Raw genomic sequence first — 18854 nt, 5'->3', positions numbered from 1 at the left:
AGGGACAGGGATGGACACGGGAACGGGGACAGGGAGGGACATGGGAATGGGGACACAGAGTGGCACAGGGACATGGACACTGGAACAGGGACAAGGAGGGACACTGGAACAGGGACAAGGAGGGACACTGGAACAGGGACAGGGAGGCACCGGGCACATGGAGGGAAACGGGAATGGGAACAGGGGTATGGAGGGGGAAAGGGAACAGGGACAGGGAGAAGGTGGAGCAGGGACGTGGAGAGAGTGGAACAGAGACATGGAGGGACACGAGAACAGGGACATGGAGGAACAGGGACAGGGAGTGGCACAGGAACACAGGAGGAGAGAGTGGAACAGGGACATGGAGGGACACAGGACCAGGGAAACGGAGAAGGTGGAACAGGGACCCGGAGTGGCGCAGGAACAGGGACAGGAAGGGAATGAAATGGGGGCATGGAGTGGAAGAGGAAAGGGAACAGGGACGCAGAGGGAGCACAACAGGGAATGCCATTATCCCAGGAGATTTCTGCAGCGAGGCAAAGCTGCCAGAGCACCACAGCTCATTGCTGGGGTTTGTCTGGAACTCAGTGCCTGCATTCCCTGAGTGGCACTGGCAGGAGCAGGGAACACCTGCCCGTGGCTCAGGGGAACCAGGTCCCAGGGCACCCCCGGTCCCAGGGCACCCCCAGGCTGCACACAGGGATGGGTGCTGGCATAACCAGATTTGGGATAACCGGATTTGGGAATTCCCATCCCTGCCCAGAGGAGACCTGGCCGTTCCAGTGCTCCACACCCAGTTCCTGGCGTTCCCTCTCCTCATCCTAGCTCAGAGCCAGCTCTGGGGATGTCTGGGAGGGCAGAGGGATGGGGAGCAGCTCCCAGGGCATCCACTCAGCATCCCCATCCCTGGCAGTGCCCAAGGCCAGGCTGGGCACTGGGGCTGGAGCAGCCTGGGGCAGTGGGAGGTGTCCCTGCCATGGCAGGGGTGGCACTGCAGGGGCTCTGGGGTCCCTTCCCACCCAAACCATCCCAGGATTCCCTGATTTCCCTCCCTCTGTCCCTCCAAGGCCGTTTTGCACCATTCTGGGCTTTCTCCCTGCAGAAGGTCACCCTGCTCCTCACCGAGCACCAGGACGCCTGGAAAATCCCATTGTTTTCCCCGGCAGAAAGCACGGGTGGAAGTTAAAAGCCCGGATGACTCAGCCGACCAAGAAAACGGAGTTTATCCCCACGTTCCCACCTACAATTTCACTTTCTTTTCCATCAAAATGATGATTATTACAGGATTCGGGCTAAAAGAGGCAATTTGGGGGCTTGTAGGTGTGCTGCCCATCATCTCTGGTGGAATGCAGGTGCAGGATGGGACAGTGATGTGGCAGGCCCAGAAATTCCACGGATCAGGATAATGGAGCTGCTTTTCCAGGTTTTTGGGCAGAGATTTCCTGCCTTGAAAATGGGGAGAAAAGCAATAAATAAATAAATTATCATCAAAGGGCTGGAGCAGGGAGGTCAGAAGCGGTGGAATGTTGTGGCAGGTAGGGAGAGGGTGGGATGAGGATTCCTCATGGACCGGGACACCCTGGCACAGCCGGTGCAGCAAAATGCGGGAGGGGGACCTCCGGGAATGGGGCGGGGGCTGCACCGGGACCGGCGCATGGGGACGAACCGGGAGTGAGCAGGGACGGGAGAACATCGGGAACGCGGGGAAAAACATCATAGGGTGGGAAAACGTGCAGTGCCCAGCGGGAGACGCCGGCGGGGCGGATTCCCGTGGGCTCCGATCGCCGGCAGGTGAGCCCCGATCGCCCCCAGGTGTGCACTGATTGACCCCAGGTGTGCTCCAATCCCTTCCCCGGCCCCACTCCGTGCGTTCCGATCCTCCCAGGTGCGCTCTGATCACCCCCAGGTGCGCTCCGATCGCCCCCAGGTGCGTCCCGATCAACCCCAGGTGTGCGCTGATTGACCCCAGGTGTGCTCCAATTGCCCCCCCCAGGTGCGCCCCGATAGCGCCCCAGGTGTGCGCTGATTGACCCCAGGTGCGCCCCAATCGCTCCCAGGTGCGCTCCAATTGCCCTCAGGTGCGCCCCCATCGATCCCCCTGGTGTGCGCTGATTGACCCCAGGTGTGCCTCGATCGCCCCCAGGTGCGCTCCAATCGTCCCCCACACTCGGGGGCTTCACCCGCCGCACACGGGCCCTCTCCCATCCCGGTGCGCGGCACCGGGCACGCTCCGTTCCCGTTCCCGTGCCCTGGATTCCCTCCGTGGCCACCGCAACGTCCCCGGCCACCCACGAGTGACACGGCTCCGCTCGGGCCCGCACAGGTGACACCGGGAGCGGCACCGGGAGCATCCCGAGGGGCGGGGGCTGGTCCGGGGGACCCCAGCCGGTGACATGGGACACGGTGGGAGGGTTCCCCCGCTCGGGGCTGCGGGAATCGGGGTCACCCACGGACGGGAGGGTCTGGGGTCCCTCCCAACGTCGGGACCAGACCGAGGTGGGTCCGGAGGTCTCCCCAACCCCGGGGCCGGACCGAGGTGGGTCTGGGGTCCCGGGGGTCGCCCTTGCGACGACCCCCGGGACCCCAGACCCACCTCGGTCCGGCCCCGGGGTTGGGCGCGCGCCGCTGACGAAAAGAGGCATGTCCCCACCGAGCCCCGCCCCTCTGTGACGGAGGGGGCGTGCCCCGCGTTGACCCCGCCCCCGTGGCGGCGCGAGGCCACGTGTGCGCGCGGGCGGCCTTTGCCGACGTGTCCCTGGCGCCGCGCGCCCCGGAAGTCCCGCCCCCCCTGCCGCGCGCCGGGCTTGGGGCGTGGCCGCGCGGGGCGCGACGTCACCGGCAGCGCGCCGCCATTGGCCGAGGCGCGGCGGGGCGGGGCGGTGCGCGCGGCGGGAGCGGCCGCCCGTTGGCCGCCGGCCGCGCGGGGGGGGCGGAGCCGCGCCGAGGCCGCGCCCCCCTGCCCGGCTCAGGCCCCGCCCCGCGGTCCCTTCCGCGCTCGCCCCGGGCCCCGCCGCGCTCCCGCCGCCCGTGCCCGGCCCGGCCCGACCCGGCCTCTCCGCCCGCCCGGCCCCGCCATGGCCTCCGCGGCCAACCCCGGCCAGGGCGGTTCCGCGCCGCCGCCCGTCGTCCAGCGCGGCATCGTCAAGATGGTAAGGGCTGTGCCCGCCTCTCCCCGCACCGACCCCGCGCCTCGCCGCTCACCGACCGGGGACCCCCATCTCCCGCAGGCTCCTCCGGGGCTCCGCTCCGCTGCCCGCCTCCCCTCCCGGTAACCGGGAACCTGTCCGCTCCCCGCCCGGTGCCCGGCTCCCCGTGCCCGGTGCAGCCCGTCCGGTGCTCCCGGGCCCCGTAGGGCGGCAGTTGCTGATCCGTTACCGCCCGCTGCCCGGCGCCTCTCGCTGCACCCTGGGATCCCCCCGCAGCCCGGTCCCCCACGCCCCGGCACCGGGCACTGCGCGCTCCCGGTGCCGTCCCGGCTGCTGGGCTGGGCAGGAAGAGTTTCGGGTCCCGGAGCCGCTGCTCCCGCTCCGCTGCCGGTGCCGGAGCCCCGGAGCCCTGAGGGCGGCGGAGCAGCGGCGGCCTCGCGGTGCCGCCGGCGGCGGGGCCGTCCCGGGGGTGCTGCACGTGCTCCGCTCGCCGCCGCTCCCGGGGCATCCCCGGGGCGGGGCGGGGCGGGATCCCCGGGCCCCGGTCGGGTCCCCGCGGGACAGCGCTGGTTTGGGGTCCCCCGACCGCTCCGGGGTCCCCGGGAAGGGTCCCGGTCCCCCGCGCCACGGCCCCACGTGTGCCGGCAGCGGGGCCGCGGGAGCGAAGGTCGGCTTCAGTGCCGGGCGCCGTGTCCCCGTCCCGTGTCCCCGTCCTGTGTTCCCGTCCCGTGTTCCCGTCCCATGTCCCCATCCTGTGTTCCCGTCCCGTATCCCCGTCCCGTGTCCCCTCCTGGTCCTGTCCCGTGTCCCTATTCTGTGTCCCCTGTCCCGTGTTCCCATCCCGTGTCCACTGTCCCGTGCCTCTGTTCTATGTCCCCGTGTCCCCTCCCGGCCCTGTCCCGCCCCAGCCCGTTCCCTGCCGTGCCCCCGAGCCCCCCGATTGCCGTGCCCGAGTCCGGGTGGCTCCGGGGGTCTCTGCTGACCCCTTCACCCCCGGCTCCCCCCGCAGTGAGACCTGCTCCCGGTGTCACTGCAGCCCGAGCCGTGCGGGGGACAGGGCTGGGGACACCGCGGGATGGACCCTGCAGGCTGGGGACGCATGGCAGGGATCTAGGGATGGGTCCCACAGGTTTGGGATGGGCACCGGGGCTCTGGGGATGGACACTGAGTCTGGGGGTCATAACTGGGGGTCTGTGGTCAGACACCGGGGGTCTGGGGACACTGGGGCTTTGGGGACACTGCAGATCTGCTCTGGCACCATCCCCGTGCCGTGTGTCACTGGTGACAGGGCGATCTGCTGCTGCCACCCTGCCCTGGCTCCTGCCCACCCTGCAGGTTTTGGGGTGCTCAGGAAACCCTCCCCTGGCTGCTTGTGCCCGATCCATCTGTGGGGACGGGGATCCACAGCAGGGTTTTGGGGAGGATTTCGGGGTCTGCTGGCTGGGAGGCAGCTGTGCCTGTGCCCCATAGCCCGGGGTGTGCTCTGTGCTCCCTTTCCAGGACAGCAAGCCCAAAATCCCTCTGGCAGAGGGCAGAGAGGGTCCCTGGCTCTCTGTGGTGCCAGCCTCGTGCTCTGCTGTGGCCCCGTCACAGCTTTGAGGTTTTTGGGGTTTTTTGCACCTTCCTGTTGCAATCACGGCGCAGCTCACTGCAATCACAGCGAGTCTATGGGGCTTGAGAGCAGGGGTTTGGCAGCAGGATGGGGATGGGGAGCAGGAACTTTCCTCCCATTCCTGTCAGGATTTTTAACCCTTTGTGCCCCACAGGGGCAGCCCTGGATTCTGGATGTGCCCGTGGGATTTTGGTACCAAAATCTCCTCTGGTGCCCTGGATCCGCATTGGCAGCACAAGTTGGGTCTGTGCACCCGTGTGCCTGTGCTGTTTCCAGGCTGGATTAAGCCTGGTTTAAGCCCAAATTTCGCTGATGGAGCCCTCAGTGGGACAGATGGGCTGTGGGGTGGCTTTTGCTGGCAGGGTGGGACAGTGGCACCTGGCTGCAGGGACAGGGTCCCGATCCCATTGCCGTCCCTGGAGCAGTTCCCCATCTGCTGGGGGATCCCCACAGGCACATGGGCGTGTGGCCACTCCATGGGCAGGGGTCAGGAGCTGGGATGGAATGTCCCCCAGAGCCCTGCTCTGACCCTGGGACACGGAGCAGCTCCACCAAGGAGCCCACCCCGGGACGCAGGGCTCGTGCTGGGCGTTGAGCAGAGCAGCTCCAGCCTCCCCGTGCCCTGTCAATTAAAGATTAAGGTTAATTACAGCCATGGAACCTCTAAGCCTTGGGCACGGAGCACAGAGCCTTTGCTGGGCTCCCTCTGGGGATGGGGCACAGCTGGAGGGGTTTGGGATCCCTGCGAGCATCCGTGGGGATTTCGGGTGTGGGGAGCCCGGGCAGGCACTGGGACTGACCCCAGGCTGGGTCAGAGAGCTGGGAGAGGGGACAGGGAGATCCTTGGGAACAGGGAGATCCCAGCACAGCCTGGCTGCTGGCCCAGAGCCCAGCCCTGCTGCAGGACCTGGGGAATGTGCCTGGGGGTGTGAGGGAACCCTGGCACAGGGGATTGGCTGGCACTGCCCAGCCCGGAGCTCGCAGCACCAGAGCTGTGGTGGGACATGGCCCAGCTGGGCTCATCCACCCGCTGTAACATCCCGATTTTCCAAATCCTCCTTGGGGTTCTGTGTGCATGGAGGTGACCCCGTGTGCTGAGCTCTGAGGGACCCCAAGTCCCCTCTAGTGCCCCCCCTGCCATGGCAGGGACACCTCCCACTGCCCCAGGCTGCTCCAGCCCCAGTGCCCAGCCTGGCCTTGGGCATTGCAGGGATCAGGGGCAGCCCCAGCTGCTCTGGCAATGCCAGCCCAGGCAGGAATTGCTCATTGCCAAGATGCCACCCATGGCTGCCCTCTGGCAGTGGGAGCCATTCCCTGGGTGCTGTCCCTGCAGGCCTTGTCCCCAGTCCCTCTGCAGCTCTGCTGGAGCCCCTGCAGGCCCTGCCAGGGGCTCTCAGCTCTCCCTGGATCCCTCTCCTCTCCAGGTGAGCACCCCCAGCTCTCCCAGCCTGGCTCCCTGGGAGCTGAGGGGCTCCAGCCCTGCAGCAGCTCCATGGGTTCCTCTGGAATCTCTGCAGCAGCTCCAGGTGCTGCTGCTGTGTCCCAGGGCTGGGGCAGCCCTGCAGGTGGGGTCTCACGGGGGCAGGACCCCCCTGCCCTGCTGGGGATCAGCCCAGCACGTGGATTGTACCCCCATCTCCAGCTGGGGCAGCTCCTGGCTCTCCAGGCCCGTGGCACTCAGTGATGCTGAGTTCCTGAGCCCTGCCAGGGCAGGACATGTCCCTGGAATTGTGTCCCTGGAATTGTGTCCCTGGAATTGTGCGTGACTGTGCAGTGTCACCTTCCCATCACAGCTCCCTGCCGTGCCCGGGGCTGGCCGCTGTGCCCTGCTGTCCCCACTGACCCCTCTGTCCCCTCTGAGCCCCGCTGACCCCCTCTGTCCTCCAGTGACCCTGCTGTCCCCCGCTGTCCCTTTGAGCCTCTGCTGTCTCCGCTGTCCCCCGCTGTCCCCTCTGACCCCCACTGACCCCGGTGTCCCCGTTGTCCCCGCAGGTGCTGTCGGGCTGTGCCATCATCGTGCGGGGCCAGCCCCGTGGTGGGCCGCCCCCGGAGCGGCAGATCAACCTCAGCAACATCCGCGCGGGCAGCCTGGCACGGCGTGCCAACGCCAGCCAGCCCGACAGCCGGGACACCCCCGACGAGGTGAGGGGACACCCATGGGGACAGGGATGGGGATAGGGTCGGGAATGGGGCAGGGAGCCTGGCAGGGACACACGGAGGGGCTTGGGGGGATCTTCTTTGCCCCTCTGCACTTGGGAACAGTGTTGTGGGGGGCACAGGAGGGTGGTTTGGGACACATGGGGTGGCTGTGTTGGGGCATGGGGGGCGGTTTGGGACGCGGGGAATGGTTTGGGGCAACACGGGATGGTCTGGGGGATGGCTTGGGGCATATGGGGGATGGCTTGGGACTCTTGGATTGGTTTGGGGCACATGGGATTGTTTGGGGCACATGAAGGGGTGGCTTGGGGTACCCAGGGCACGGTTTGGCGCACACGGGGGTGGTTTTGGGTGCATGGGGTGGTTGGTTTGGGGCACAAGGGGTGCTTTGGGCCTCGGGGGATGCTCTGGGGCACACACTTTGGCTGTTTTGGGGCACAAGGGGTGCTTTGGGCCTCGGGGGATGCTCTGGGGCACACACTTTGGCTGTTTTGGGGCACACGGAGGGTGGTTTGGGGCACACTGGGGGTGCTTTGGGCCTCGGGGGATGCTCTGGGGCACACGCTGTGGCTGTTTTGGGGCACGGAGGGTGCTCTGGGGCACATGGAGTGTCTGTTTTAGGGCACACAGGGGGTGGTTTGGGACTCAGGGATGCTCTGGGGTACACGCTGTGGCTGTTTTGGGACTTGGGATGGTTTGGGACATACGCTATGGCTGGTTTGGGGCACACAGTCGGTGCTTTGGGCCTCGGGGATGCTCTGGGGCTCACGCTGTGGCCGTTTTGGGGCACACAGGGGGTGCTTTGGGCCTCGGGGATGCTCTGGGGCACACGCTGTGGCCGTTTTGGGGCACACAGGGGGTGCTTTGGGCCTCGGGGATGCTCTGGGGCTCACGCTGTGGCCGTTTTGGGGCACACAGGGGGTGCTTTGGGCCTCGGGGATGCTCTGGGGCTCACGCTGTGGCCGTTTTGGGGCACACAGGGGGTGCTTTGGGCCTCGGGGATGCTCTGGGGCTCACGCTGTGGCCGTTTTGGGGCACACAGGGGGTGCTTTGGGCCTCGGGGATGCTCTGGGGCTCACGCTGTGGCCGTTTTGGGGCACACAGGGGGTGCTTTGGGCCTCGGGGATGCTCTGGGGCTCACGCTGTGGCCGTTTTGGGGCACACAGGGGGTGCTTTGGGCCTCGGGGATGCTCTGGGGCTCACGCTGTGGCCGTTTTGGGGCACACAGGGGGTGCTTTGGGCCTCGGGGATGCTCTGGGGCTCACGCTGTGGCCGTTTTGGGGCACACAGTCGGTGCTCTGGCCCCCGGGGCGGTCCCGCAGCCGCTCGGTGCCCCCGGTGCCGGTGCCGGTGGCGGCGGGCCCGGCCCCCCTCCCGCGGGCCGGGGGCGGCGGGAGCAGCGCTGGCAGATAATCGCTCTCCCTGGGGAGTTTTGTCTTCCCAACAGCCTCTAAATGTCACTCTCTGCCAAAGTGACGCCTGTCAGCCCCGCTAATTGTTTATGAGCGCGTCATGTTCCCACCTCCGGCCGCGCTCCCGCCCACCCGCCGGGCCCGGAGCGGGAGCGCGCACCGGGAGCGCGCACCGGGAGCGGGAGCGCGCTCCCGAGCCTGCCGTGCCCCAGCACCCGGCGGGGCCGCCGGAGCTGCAGACCCCGCTGCCTTCCTGCCCCTCGGCCCTCTCGGTGCCCCCATGGGAGCCCTTTGGGGACCCCTCGGTGGGAGTCGCTCCCCAGGAGCCGGTTCCTAGCACAGTCTGGGGGCTCCGGGGGCTGCTCCCCCTGCCCTGCCCGGGCCCCCCCCCGGCTCACGGTGCCTCCGTCCCTCCCTCGGCAGCCCTGGGGCTTCCCCGCGCGGGAGTTCCTGCGGAAGAAGCTGATCGGGAAGGAGGTGTGCTTCACCGTGGAGTACAAGACCCCGCAGGGCCGCGAGTACGGCATGGTCTACCTGGGCAAAGGTGAGAATGGATGGGCACCTGGGAAACGGGGAGGGTGGGTGGGGTACGTGGGAACAGGGGAGATGGATAGGGACCTGGGAACAGGGGAGCCTCAGTGTGGGGTACCTGAGAACAGGGGAGGATGCATGGGGTACCTGGGAAAAGGTGGGTCAGGGTGAATTACCTGAGTAAAGGTGGGTCAGGATGGCTTGTCTGGGAAAAAGTGGCTCTGGATGGTTTTACCTGGGAAAAGGTGAGGATGGATGGCTTACCTGGGAAAAAGGGAGGCTCGATGGGTTACCTGGGTAAAGGTGGGTCTGGGTGTTTTACCTGGGAAAATGTGGTTCCAGGGTGTTTTTCCTGGGAAAATGTGGTTCCAGGGTGTTTTTCCTGGGAAAAGGTGGGTCAGGATGGGTTACCTGGGTAAAGGTGGGTCAGGGTGTTTTTCCTGGGAAAATGTGGCTCTGGGAGGAGCACAAGGGGATGTTTGGGCTGTGTTGGGCTGTGCCATCAGCAGGAGGATGCCTGCCTGCTTTCCCATCACTTTCCCATGATTTTCCATGGCCCCCAGCCCTGGGAGGGCAGTGAGGGGTACCTGCCCCCCGGGTTTCCAAGCTCCAGCCCTGCTCTCCCTGCTCCAGGAGCGTTCCTGGGCTCAGCCTGGAGTGCCCTAAACACAGATCCTGCTGGAAATCCCTTTTGGGGGGATGCGGTGGGCAGTGGAGGTGTTGGGGTGCACTCTGGCAGCAGCAGGATGCATTCCCACTCCTCCATGGATTCCCAGTGTTGGGAGAGAGGGAAATGCCCAGTGCTGATCCCAGCTGAGCTGGAGCTCGTGGGCGCAAGGGGCAGCTCTGGGTGAATTCCCACAGCTTCCCCTTCCCCATCCTTTCTGTTGTCACAAATCTCTTGCCTGTCTGGGGCTGAGATCCCAAAATGAATTCACCCCGAGCATTCCGGGTGGGTTTTGGGGCTCTCCCTGCCTGTGATGCTCCCTGTGCAGCTGGGACAGCCCTGCCCTGGGGTATTTGGGATACCAGGGGGATGTGGGATATTTGGGATACCAGTCCCGTGGGAAGGAGGGAAGGGCCGGGCACGGGGAAGGGGCTGCTGAGTTTTGGGGGAGATGGGGACTGGGGAGGTTGGGTGCCCGCAGCCCCACATCTCTGCGGACTCTGCTGTTTTCCATGTGGGAATGGGCTGGAAAAGGGGAGCAGCTGCTCCAGGTGTGCTCCCTGTGGCACTCAGAGCATTCTTGTGGCACTCACAGCCTTTCCTGGCATTCCCATGGCACTCAGGACATTCCCATGGGACTCAGAGCCTTTCCATGGCACTCGCAGCCTTTCCTGGCATTCCCATGGCACTCAGAGCCTTTCCAGGCATTTCCGTGGCATTTCTGTGGCATTCAGAGCTTTTCCTGGCATTCCCATGGCACTCACAGCCTTTCCTGGCATTCCCATGGCACTCAGAGCATTCCCGTGGCACTCAGACCCTTTCCATGGCACTCAGGACCTTTCCTGCCATTCCCATGGCACTCAGAGCCTTTCCAGGCATTTCCGTGGCATTTCTGTGGCATTCAGAGCTTTTCCTGGCATTCCCATGGCACTCAGAGACTTTCCTGGCACTCCCATGGCACTCAGGGCCTTTCCTGGCACTCCCATGGCACTCAGGACATTCCCGTGGCACTCAGGACATTTCTGTGGCATTCAGAGCCTTTTCTGGCATTCCCGTGGCACTCAGGACATTCCCATGGCACTCGCAGCCTTTCCTGGCACTCCCATGGCACTCAGGACATTCCCGTGGCACTCAGGACATTTCTGTGGCTCTCAGAGCCTTTCCTGGCACTCCCGTGGCACTCAGGACATTCCCGTGGCACTCGGAGCCTTTCCCAGAGCAGGAGCAGGGATGGGCTCATCCAGCCAGCCTTGCTGACATCCCAGGCAGATCCCGAGGCTGGCAGGACGGGGCAGGGGGCTCTGCCGAGGGAGGGGGCCCAGGATGGCTCTGGGACCCGAGGGTGCAGGGCTGCAGATCCCTGTGCGTGTCCCTTCCCGCTCAGGCCATGCCACGGTGCATCCTGAGCTCCTGGTGGGACTGGGGGGCCCGTTGGGGTGGGGATCCCCTGCTGCAGAGGGGGGGATTGGAATCACAAACGTTTTGGCAGGGAAGGACCCCCAGATCCAGGACCATGGAATGCAATGTTTGATTTGCACCCTGGTTTTGGGGAGCTGCTGCTCTGCTCTCCCCTGAGCCGCCCTGCAGGCAGGGCCATGCCAGGGCAGGAGTGGGGCTGGGGAGGGTTGGGGTGCTGGGCCCCTCTGGAGCCGTCCCCGTCCCTGCTCCAGCCCCGCCTGCAGCGGCGCGGGCGGGAGAAATGAGGCAGAAAATGTTTCCTGATGGAGTTTGTCAGGGCTTGAGCGCCGTTAATGTGGGAATGCTGTGACAGATCCCCTGCAGCAGCTCCTGCCTGGGGAGGATGGAGAGCAGGGAGCTCTGCAGGGGGATGGGGACAGCCAGGCCAGGTGCCAGGTGCTGCCCTGGGCTCATCCCCAGGCTGGGACAGGGGGCTGGAAAGCTGGGAAAGGCCCTGGGGGTGCTGTGCCAGCGGCTGGGCACGAGCCCAGGGGGGGCAGGGGGGCAGGAGGGCGATGGGCACAGCCCCAGGGTGGGCACGGCCCAGGGCAGGGACCGTCCCCTGTGCTGGCCCTGCCCAGGGACCCCCTGCGATCCTGGGGGCAGCTCAGGAGAGCCCTGGAGGGGCTGCAGTGCCCAGGGCATGGGGCTGGGCAGGGAATGGAGCCCCAGCAGGGCTGAGGGAGCTGGGCAGGGAATGGAGCCCCAGCAGGGCTGGGGGAGCTGGGCAGGGAATGGAGAACCAGGAGGGGCTGAGGGAGCTGGGCAGGGAATGGAGAACCAGCAGGGCTGAGGGAGCTGGGCAGGGAATGGAGCCCCAGCAGGGCTGGGGGAGCTGGGCAGGGAATGGAGAACCAGGAGGGGCTGAGGGAGCTGGGCAGGGAATGGAGAACCAGGAGGGGCTGAGGGAGCTGGGCAGGGAATGGAGAACCAGCAGGGCTGGGGGAGCTGGGAAGGGTCTGGAGAACCAGGAGGGGCTGAGGGAGCTGGGCAGGGAATGGAGAACCAGGAGGGGCTGGGGGAGCTGGGCAGGGAATGGAGAACCAGCAGGGCTGGGGGAGCTGGGCAGGGAATGGAGCCCCAGCAGGGCTGGGGGAGCTGGGCAGGGGCTGAGCCTGGAGCAAAGGAGGCTCAGGGGCCCTTGTGGCTCTGCACAAGTCCCTGCCAGGAGGGCACAGCCGGGGGCTCGGGCTGTGCTCCAGGGAACAGGGACAGGAGCAGAGGGAGCGGCCTCAGGCTGGGCCAGGGCAGCTCAGGGGGGATTTTGGGGAAATTGCCCGTGGGAAGGGCTGTGCAGCCCTGGCACAGCTGCCCAGGGAGCCCAGGCTGTGTCGCCAGGGGAGCTCTGGGGTTGTTCCAGCACTGCTTACCTGGATCACTGGGAATGCTGCCCCATTCCCGTGTCCCTCTGCCTCCTCTCACCTGCTGCTCTCCCCTCTCAGACACCAATGGTGAGAACATTGCTGAGTCCCTGGTGGCAGAAGGACTGGCGTCCCGGCGGGAGGGCATCCGAGCCAACAAGTACGTGCTGATCCCGTCCTGATCCTGATCCTGATCCTGTCCTGATCCTGATCCTGATTCCGATCCTCATCCCATCCCATCCCATCCCATCCCGATCCTGACTGATCTCCATCCCGTCCTGATCCCATCCCAATCCTGATCCCGATCCTGATCCCATCCCATCCTGATCCTGATCCCATCCTGATCCCATCCCGATCCTGATCCTGATCCCAATCCTGATCCCATCCCGATCCTGATCCTGGGCTGGTGCTCAGGCACGGAGCCCCTGGGTCCCTCAGCTGCAGGGCCAGGCCCTGCTCCTCAGCTCCTGAGGTGCCCACATCCAACAGGCATCCCTGGGGTGTCCCGAGGGCTTTGGGGCTGGGCAGGGGCTGGCAGGGGCTGCCTCCTTCCCTGGATGCAGAGGCACTGGAGCTGTGTCCATGGGCTGTGGAGCAGGGACTCTCTGGGAGCCTCCAAAGTCACTGCTGGGGTGGGGTTGAATCCCCTTCATTCCCACTGCAGAGGAGGTGCTGGGACATGGCTGGTGCTGGACCTGGCTGGGTGATCCCTGTGCCAGCAGAGCCGAGGGTTCTCCTGGCTCACATCCTCACACCCTGGGGCTGTGCAGGGCTGCAGCTGTGGGGGCAGGATCCATTCCAGAGGGGCAGGACATGAGGGCAGGGTCAGCCTCCTTTGTGGGGTGATGGAGTCATGGAATGGGTTGGGTGGGAAGGGACCTCAGAGCCCCTGCAGTGCCCCCCCTGCCATGGCAGGGACACCTCCCACTGTGCCAGTGTGTGCCCAGCCCCAGTGCCCAGCCTGGCCCTGGGCACTGCCAGGGATGCAGGGGCAGCCCCAGCTGCTCTGTTCAATATCCCTGAGTTTGTTGTGCCAGGGCTGGGAGGAGATTGTGCCCACTTTGGTGACCCCTCAGTGGCTCCCTGTGCGTGCAGGGCCGGGCTGATCGCTGGGTTCCCATGGAATGTGCCTTCCCTGCTCTCCCAGACTGGCTCTGCCCTGCTGGGAGCCGGGCACGCCGCTGCCTTTCCCCCATGTGCCCGGAGCAGCCTCGGGAGGGGTTCCCGGGCTCTCCTCCCCATCCACGGCAGCAGGAGCAGGAGGCGCTTCCCGCTGCATTCCCCCGGGATGGGCGGTGGGAGGGGCTGGGTGGGCTCAGGGGGGATGGCCCTGAGCCCCCGAGGCCGCGGGGCTGACCCCCGTGCCCACAGCCCCGAGCAGAGCCGGCTGGCCGAGCTGGAGGAGCAGGCCCGCAGCGCCAAGAAGGGCATGTGGAGCGAGGGCACGGGCTCGCACACCGTGCGCGACCTCAAGTACACCCTGGAGAACCCCCGGCACTTCGTGGACTCCCTGCACCAGAAACCCGTCAATGGTGAGGTGGCCCTGTGTCCCCGTGTCCCCATGTCCCCCTGTGTCCCCTGTCCCCGTCCCCGTGTCCCCAGCCCAGCGGGCTGAGCTCCGCTGTCACTGCAGCCATCATCGAGCACGTGCGGGACGGCAGCGTGGTGAGGGCCCTGCTCCTGCCCGACTTCTACCTGGTCACCGTCATGCTCTCGGGGATCAAGGTGAGCCCATTCCCCGTGCCCCATTCCCCGTGCCCCATTCCCCGTGCCCCATTCCCCGTGCCCCATTCCCGCTGCCCCATTCCCCGTGCCCCATTCCCTGTGCCCAACTCCCACTGTCAGATTCCCCGAGCCCCATTCCCCGTGCCCCATTCCCACTGCCCAGTTCCCTCTACCCAATTCCCGCTGCCCGATTCCCGCTGCCCCATTCCCACTGCCCCATTCCCTGTACCCCATTCCCCGTGCCCAACTCCCACTGTCAGATTCCCTCTGCCCCATTCCTTCCCTGTCCGACCTCCGTGGCTCCTGCCGCTCTCTGGGTCCCAGGCTGCAGCAGGGAGGGATGGAGGGACATCCTTGTCACCTGCTGCACCTGCAGTACCAGGCTGGGACCACCCTGAGGTGTCATCCTGGGTGGCTTGGGTGGGGCTGTCAGACACCCTGGTCAGGATTGCACTGGGAGTTCACGGGATCCTGGGATCCCTGAGGCTGGAAAAGCCCTCGCAGCCCATGCAGTCCCAGCTGTGCCCAGTGCCCACCTTGTCCCCAGCCCAGAGCCCTGAGTGCCACCTCCAGGAATTCCTTGAACTCTGTGAGTAGCCCCTTCCAATGTTTGATCACCCTTCCCATGGAGAAATTCCTGCTGTTGTCCAAGTTCAAGGAACCACAGACTTGTTTGTGTGGGAAGGGACCCCAAATTCCCTCCAGTGCCCCCCCTGCCATGGCAGGGACACCTCCCACTGTGCCAGGCTGCTCCAGCCCCAGTGCCCAGCCTGGCCTTGGGCACTGCAGGGATCAGGGGCAGCCCCAGCTGCTCTGGCAATGCCAGCCCAGGCAGGAATTGCTCATTGCCAAGATGCCACCCATGGCTGCCCTCTGGCAGTGGGAGCCATTCCCTGGGTGCTGTCCCTGCAGGCCTTGTCCCCAGTCCCTCTGCAGCTCTGCTGGAGCCCCTGCAGGCCCTGCCAGGGGCTCTCGGCTCTCCCTGGATCCTTCTCCTGTCGAGGCTGGGCATTCCCAGCTCTCCCAGCCCAGCCTGGCTCCCTGGGAGCTGAGGGGCTCCAGCCCTGCAGCAGCTCCAGGTCCCTGTCTGTGTGTCCCTGAACTGGAGTCAGTCCCTGTTTCCCAGGACAGTCAAAGGGCTCTGTCCTTACACAGATTCCCCAATTTCAGTCCCCAAAACACCCCTGGGGCTGGGAAGGGGGCCAGCCTCAGGATTTGGGCCCATCCCATGCCCTGACTGTCCCCGTGCCCCGCAGTGTCCCACGTTCAAGCGCGAGGCCGACTCCGAGGTCCCGGAGCCGTTCGCGGCCGAAGCCAAATTCTTCACGGAGTCCCGGCTGCTGCAGAGGGACGTGCAGATTGTCCTGGAGAGCTGCCACAACCAGAACATCCTGGGCACCATCCTGCACCCGGTGAGAGCCGCCACGGGCTGCCTCGGGGGGCTGGGGACGCTCGGGGGTCACAGGCTGCTCCCAGTGGGGGAATCGGGGCTTGGGTGGGTTTGGGACATCCTGGTCTATGAGGAGGGCAGAGCCTGGGGTGTCACTGGGATTTTGGGCTGTTTCCCAATGGGTTTGGGACATCCTGGTCTGTGTGAGGAGGGGGTGTCACCGGTGGGGTCTCCAGTAGCACTGGGAGCTCAGGGGACATTGAAGGGGCTGTGCAGGTCCCCCCCAGCAGGGACAGGGCCTGGGGGGTTCCTGCTGACCCCGGGCCCTCTCCTGCTCCCCGCAGAACGGGAACATCACGGAGCTGCTGCTGAAGGAGGGCTTTGCCCGCTGCGTGGATTGGTCCATCGCCGTCTACACCCGCGGCGCCGACAAACTGCGCGCGGCCGAGAGGTGGGACGGGGATCCTGCTGGTCCCTCTGCTCCCGCTGGTCCCAGCTGATCCCTCTGTTCCTTCTGCTCCTGCTGGTCCCAGCTGATCTTCCTGCTCCCACTGTTCCCTCTTCTTCTGCTGGTCCCGCTGATCCCACTATTCCCAGCTGATCCTATTGTTCCTACTGCTCCCACTGCACCCAGCTGATCCCATTGATCCTGCTGATCCCTCTGCTCCCTCTTCTCCTTCCCTCTTCTCCTGCTGCTCCCAGCTGATCTCAGTGCTCCCAGCTGATCCCTCTGATCCTGCTGATCCCAGTGCTTCCAGCTGATTTTCTCTGATCCCACTACTCCCAGCTGATCCCACTGTTCCCATTGCTCCCTGCTGATCCCACTGATCCTGCTGATCCCACTGATCCTGCTGATCCCATCTGCTCCCAGCTGTTGCCATTGCTCTCTGCTGATCCCACTGATCCCAGCTGCTCCCACTGCTCCCAGCTGCATCCTTGGGGTGCCCAGAGTGACTCCAGCCCCCCCCAGCCCCGTGTGGCTGATCCTGGGTGGGATTTATGGCATCTCCCCTCCATCTCTCCCCGGGGCTTTGCTGGGAGTGCCACCCGCAGCACGTCCAGGTGTCCCAGCCCCGTGTCCCACTGTCCCCACCCCGCAGGTTTGCCAAGGAGCGCAAGCTGAGGATCTGGAGGGATTACGTGGCCCCCACGGCAAACCTGGATCAGAAGGACAAACAGTTTGTGGCCAAGGTGAGCGGGGCAGGGAAGGGACATGTGGGGAGCAGGGGCACAGCACGGGGTGCCCAGCTCCCAGTCTGGCCTCTCCAGGGGTTTGCACAAACCCCAGAGGGGTTTCCCTCGGCTGGATCCCGGCCATGGATCCCAGGGTGCTCTGGGATCCTCAGCAGAAGGGATGCCCAGGAGAAGGGAAGGAGCCCTGAGAGAGACAGAGGGGCTTTGGTTTGTGGGCACGGACTGGGGTGTCCTGGCACCTCGCTCTGGTCAGGCAGAACCACGGGGATGGGATTGCATCTCAACTGATTCCTGATCATCCTGGGGCATTGGATACCCCATGGATCAATTCCTGATCATCCTGGGGGAATGGCTGCCCATGGATCAATTCCTGATCCTCCTATGGATTGGCTGCCCATGGATCAATTCCTGATCCTCCTATGGATTGGCTGCCCCATGGATCAATTCCTGATCATCCTGGGGGAATGGCTGCCCATGGATCAGTTCCTGATCCTCCCAGGGAATGGCTGCCCATGGATCAATTCCTGATCCTCCTGGATGAATGGCTGCCCATGGATCAATTCCTGATCCTCCCAGGGATTGGCTGCCCATGGATCAATTCCTGATCCTCCCAGGGATTGGCTGCCCCATGGATCAATTCCTGATCCTCCCAGGGATTGGCTGCCCCATGGATCAATTCCCAGTGTTCCCAGGGATTGGCTGCCCCATGGATTGGTTCCCACTTCTCCCAAAGACTGGAGATGCTGCTGAGCCCCTCTCCTGGTGGGTGCTGGTGTGTTCCCTGCCCATGTGTGCCCGGCAGTCCCTGCCCATGTGTGCCCGGCAGTCCCTGCCCCAGCAATCCCTGCCCATGAATGCCCGGCAGTCCCTGCCCATGTGTGCCCGGCAGTCCCTGCCCATGGGTGCCCAGCAATCCCTGCCCCAGCAGTCCCTGCCCATGGGTGCCCAGCAATCCCTGCCCATGAATGCCCAGCAATCCCTGCCCATGTGTGCCCGGCAATCCCTGCCCCAGCACAGATCCAAGGGCACAGCCGGTGCAGGAGGGAGGTGAAGCAGCGTGGGCCGGTCCCGGCGGGAGCTGCGGGATCCGGGCAGGATCCGGGTGGGATGCGGGATCCGGGCCGGTCCCGGTGGCATGCGGGATCCGGGCAGGATCCGGGTGGGATGCGGGATCCGGGCCGGTCCCGGTGGCATGCGGGATCCGGGCAGGATCCGGGTGGGATGCGGGATCCGGGCCGGTCCCGGTGGCATGCGGGATCCGGGCCGGTCCCGGTGGCATGCGGGATCCGGGCAGGATCCGGGTGGGATGCGGGATCCGGGCCGGTCCCGGTGGCATGCGGGATCCGGGCAGGATCGCGGCATCGGCCCCACTAGATGGAGCTGCCGCCTCGCCCAGGCGGCGGCCGCGGCTCCCGAGCCGCTGGAATTTCCCTGGGCATGGGCAGCAGCCGCATTTCTTGGAAAGCCGGCCCGGTCCCTGCGCAGGGTCGGGTCCTTCTCGCTGCTCCGGTCCTGCCGGGATCGGGATCGTGTCCGAGCAACCGGGCCTCGCCTGGGTGCTCCTGGGGGTGCAGGAATGGGATCAAAGCTGGCAGATCCTGGGGAAAGCAGGAATGGGATCAAACCCAGCAGATCCTGGGGAATGCAGGGATGGGATCAAGCCCGGCAGATCTTGGGGAAAAACAAGAATGGGATCAGCCTGAGTGCTCCTGGGGAATGCAGGAATGGGATCAAGCCTGGCAGATCCTGGGAATGCAGGGATGGGATCAAACCTGGCAGATCCTGGAGAATGCAGGGATGGGATCAAACCTGGCAGATCCTGGAGGGATGCAGGAATGGGATCAAGCCTGGCAGATCCTGGGGAATGCAGGAATGGGATCAAAGCTGGCAGATCCTGGGGAAAAACAGGAATGGGATCAAACCTTGCAGCTCCTTGGAAAAGTAGGAATGGGATCAAACCTGGCAGATCCTGGAGGGATGCAGGAATGGGATCAAGCCTGGCAGATCCTGGGGAATGCAGGAATGGGATCAAGCCTTTGCAGACCCTGGGGGTCTCTTGGGTGCCAGGGGTTGAATGGAGCAGAGATAGAAAAGCTCTGGAGCTGCCAGGACAGCCAGGAGCTCCTGTAGCTGCTCAGAGCTGATCCCTGTGGATCGTGTCCGCTGGGATGAGGTTGGGAATGGCTCCTGTGCTTGCTCCGGGGCTCAGATGTGGCTGGGAC

General features: G+C 65.3%; 1 protein-coding gene across 1 annotated transcript in view; it reads left to right on the top strand.

Annotated features, from left to right (window-relative positions):
- The first annotated feature begins 3046 nt into the window (after positions 1–3046).
- SND1 (staphylococcal nuclease and tudor domain containing 1) overlaps positions 3047–18854 on the top strand; it is a 77963-nt gene continuing 62155 nt past the window's right edge. The window contains exons 1-9 of the mRNA XM_054294080.1: positions 3047–3128; positions 6730–6879; positions 8730–8850; positions 12405–12483; positions 13695–13855; positions 13957–14048; positions 15305–15460; positions 15783–15889; positions 16539–16629. Of these exons, the coding sequence (XP_054150055.1) occupies positions 3054–3128; positions 6730–6879; positions 8730–8850; positions 12405–12483; positions 13695–13855; positions 13957–14048; positions 15305–15460; positions 15783–15889; positions 16539–16629 (1032 nt within the window). The 5' untranslated portion in view covers positions 3047–3053. The remainder of the gene's footprint in view (positions 3129–6729; positions 6880–8729; positions 8851–12404; positions 12484–13694; positions 13856–13956; positions 14049–15304; positions 15461–15782; positions 15890–16538; positions 16630–18854) is intronic.

This window comes from Melozone crissalis, unplaced genomic scaffold, assembly GCF_028551555.1.
Source record: "Melozone crissalis strain CALT ecotype California unplaced genomic scaffold, PUWL_Pcris_2 ptg000208l_1, whole genome shotgun sequence".
Classification (NCBI taxonomy): Eukaryota; Metazoa; Chordata; class Aves; order Passeriformes; family Passerellidae; genus Melozone; species Melozone crissalis.
Note: the sequence above shows the minus strand (reverse complement) of the source record. Positions and strands in the feature narration are given on the sequence as shown.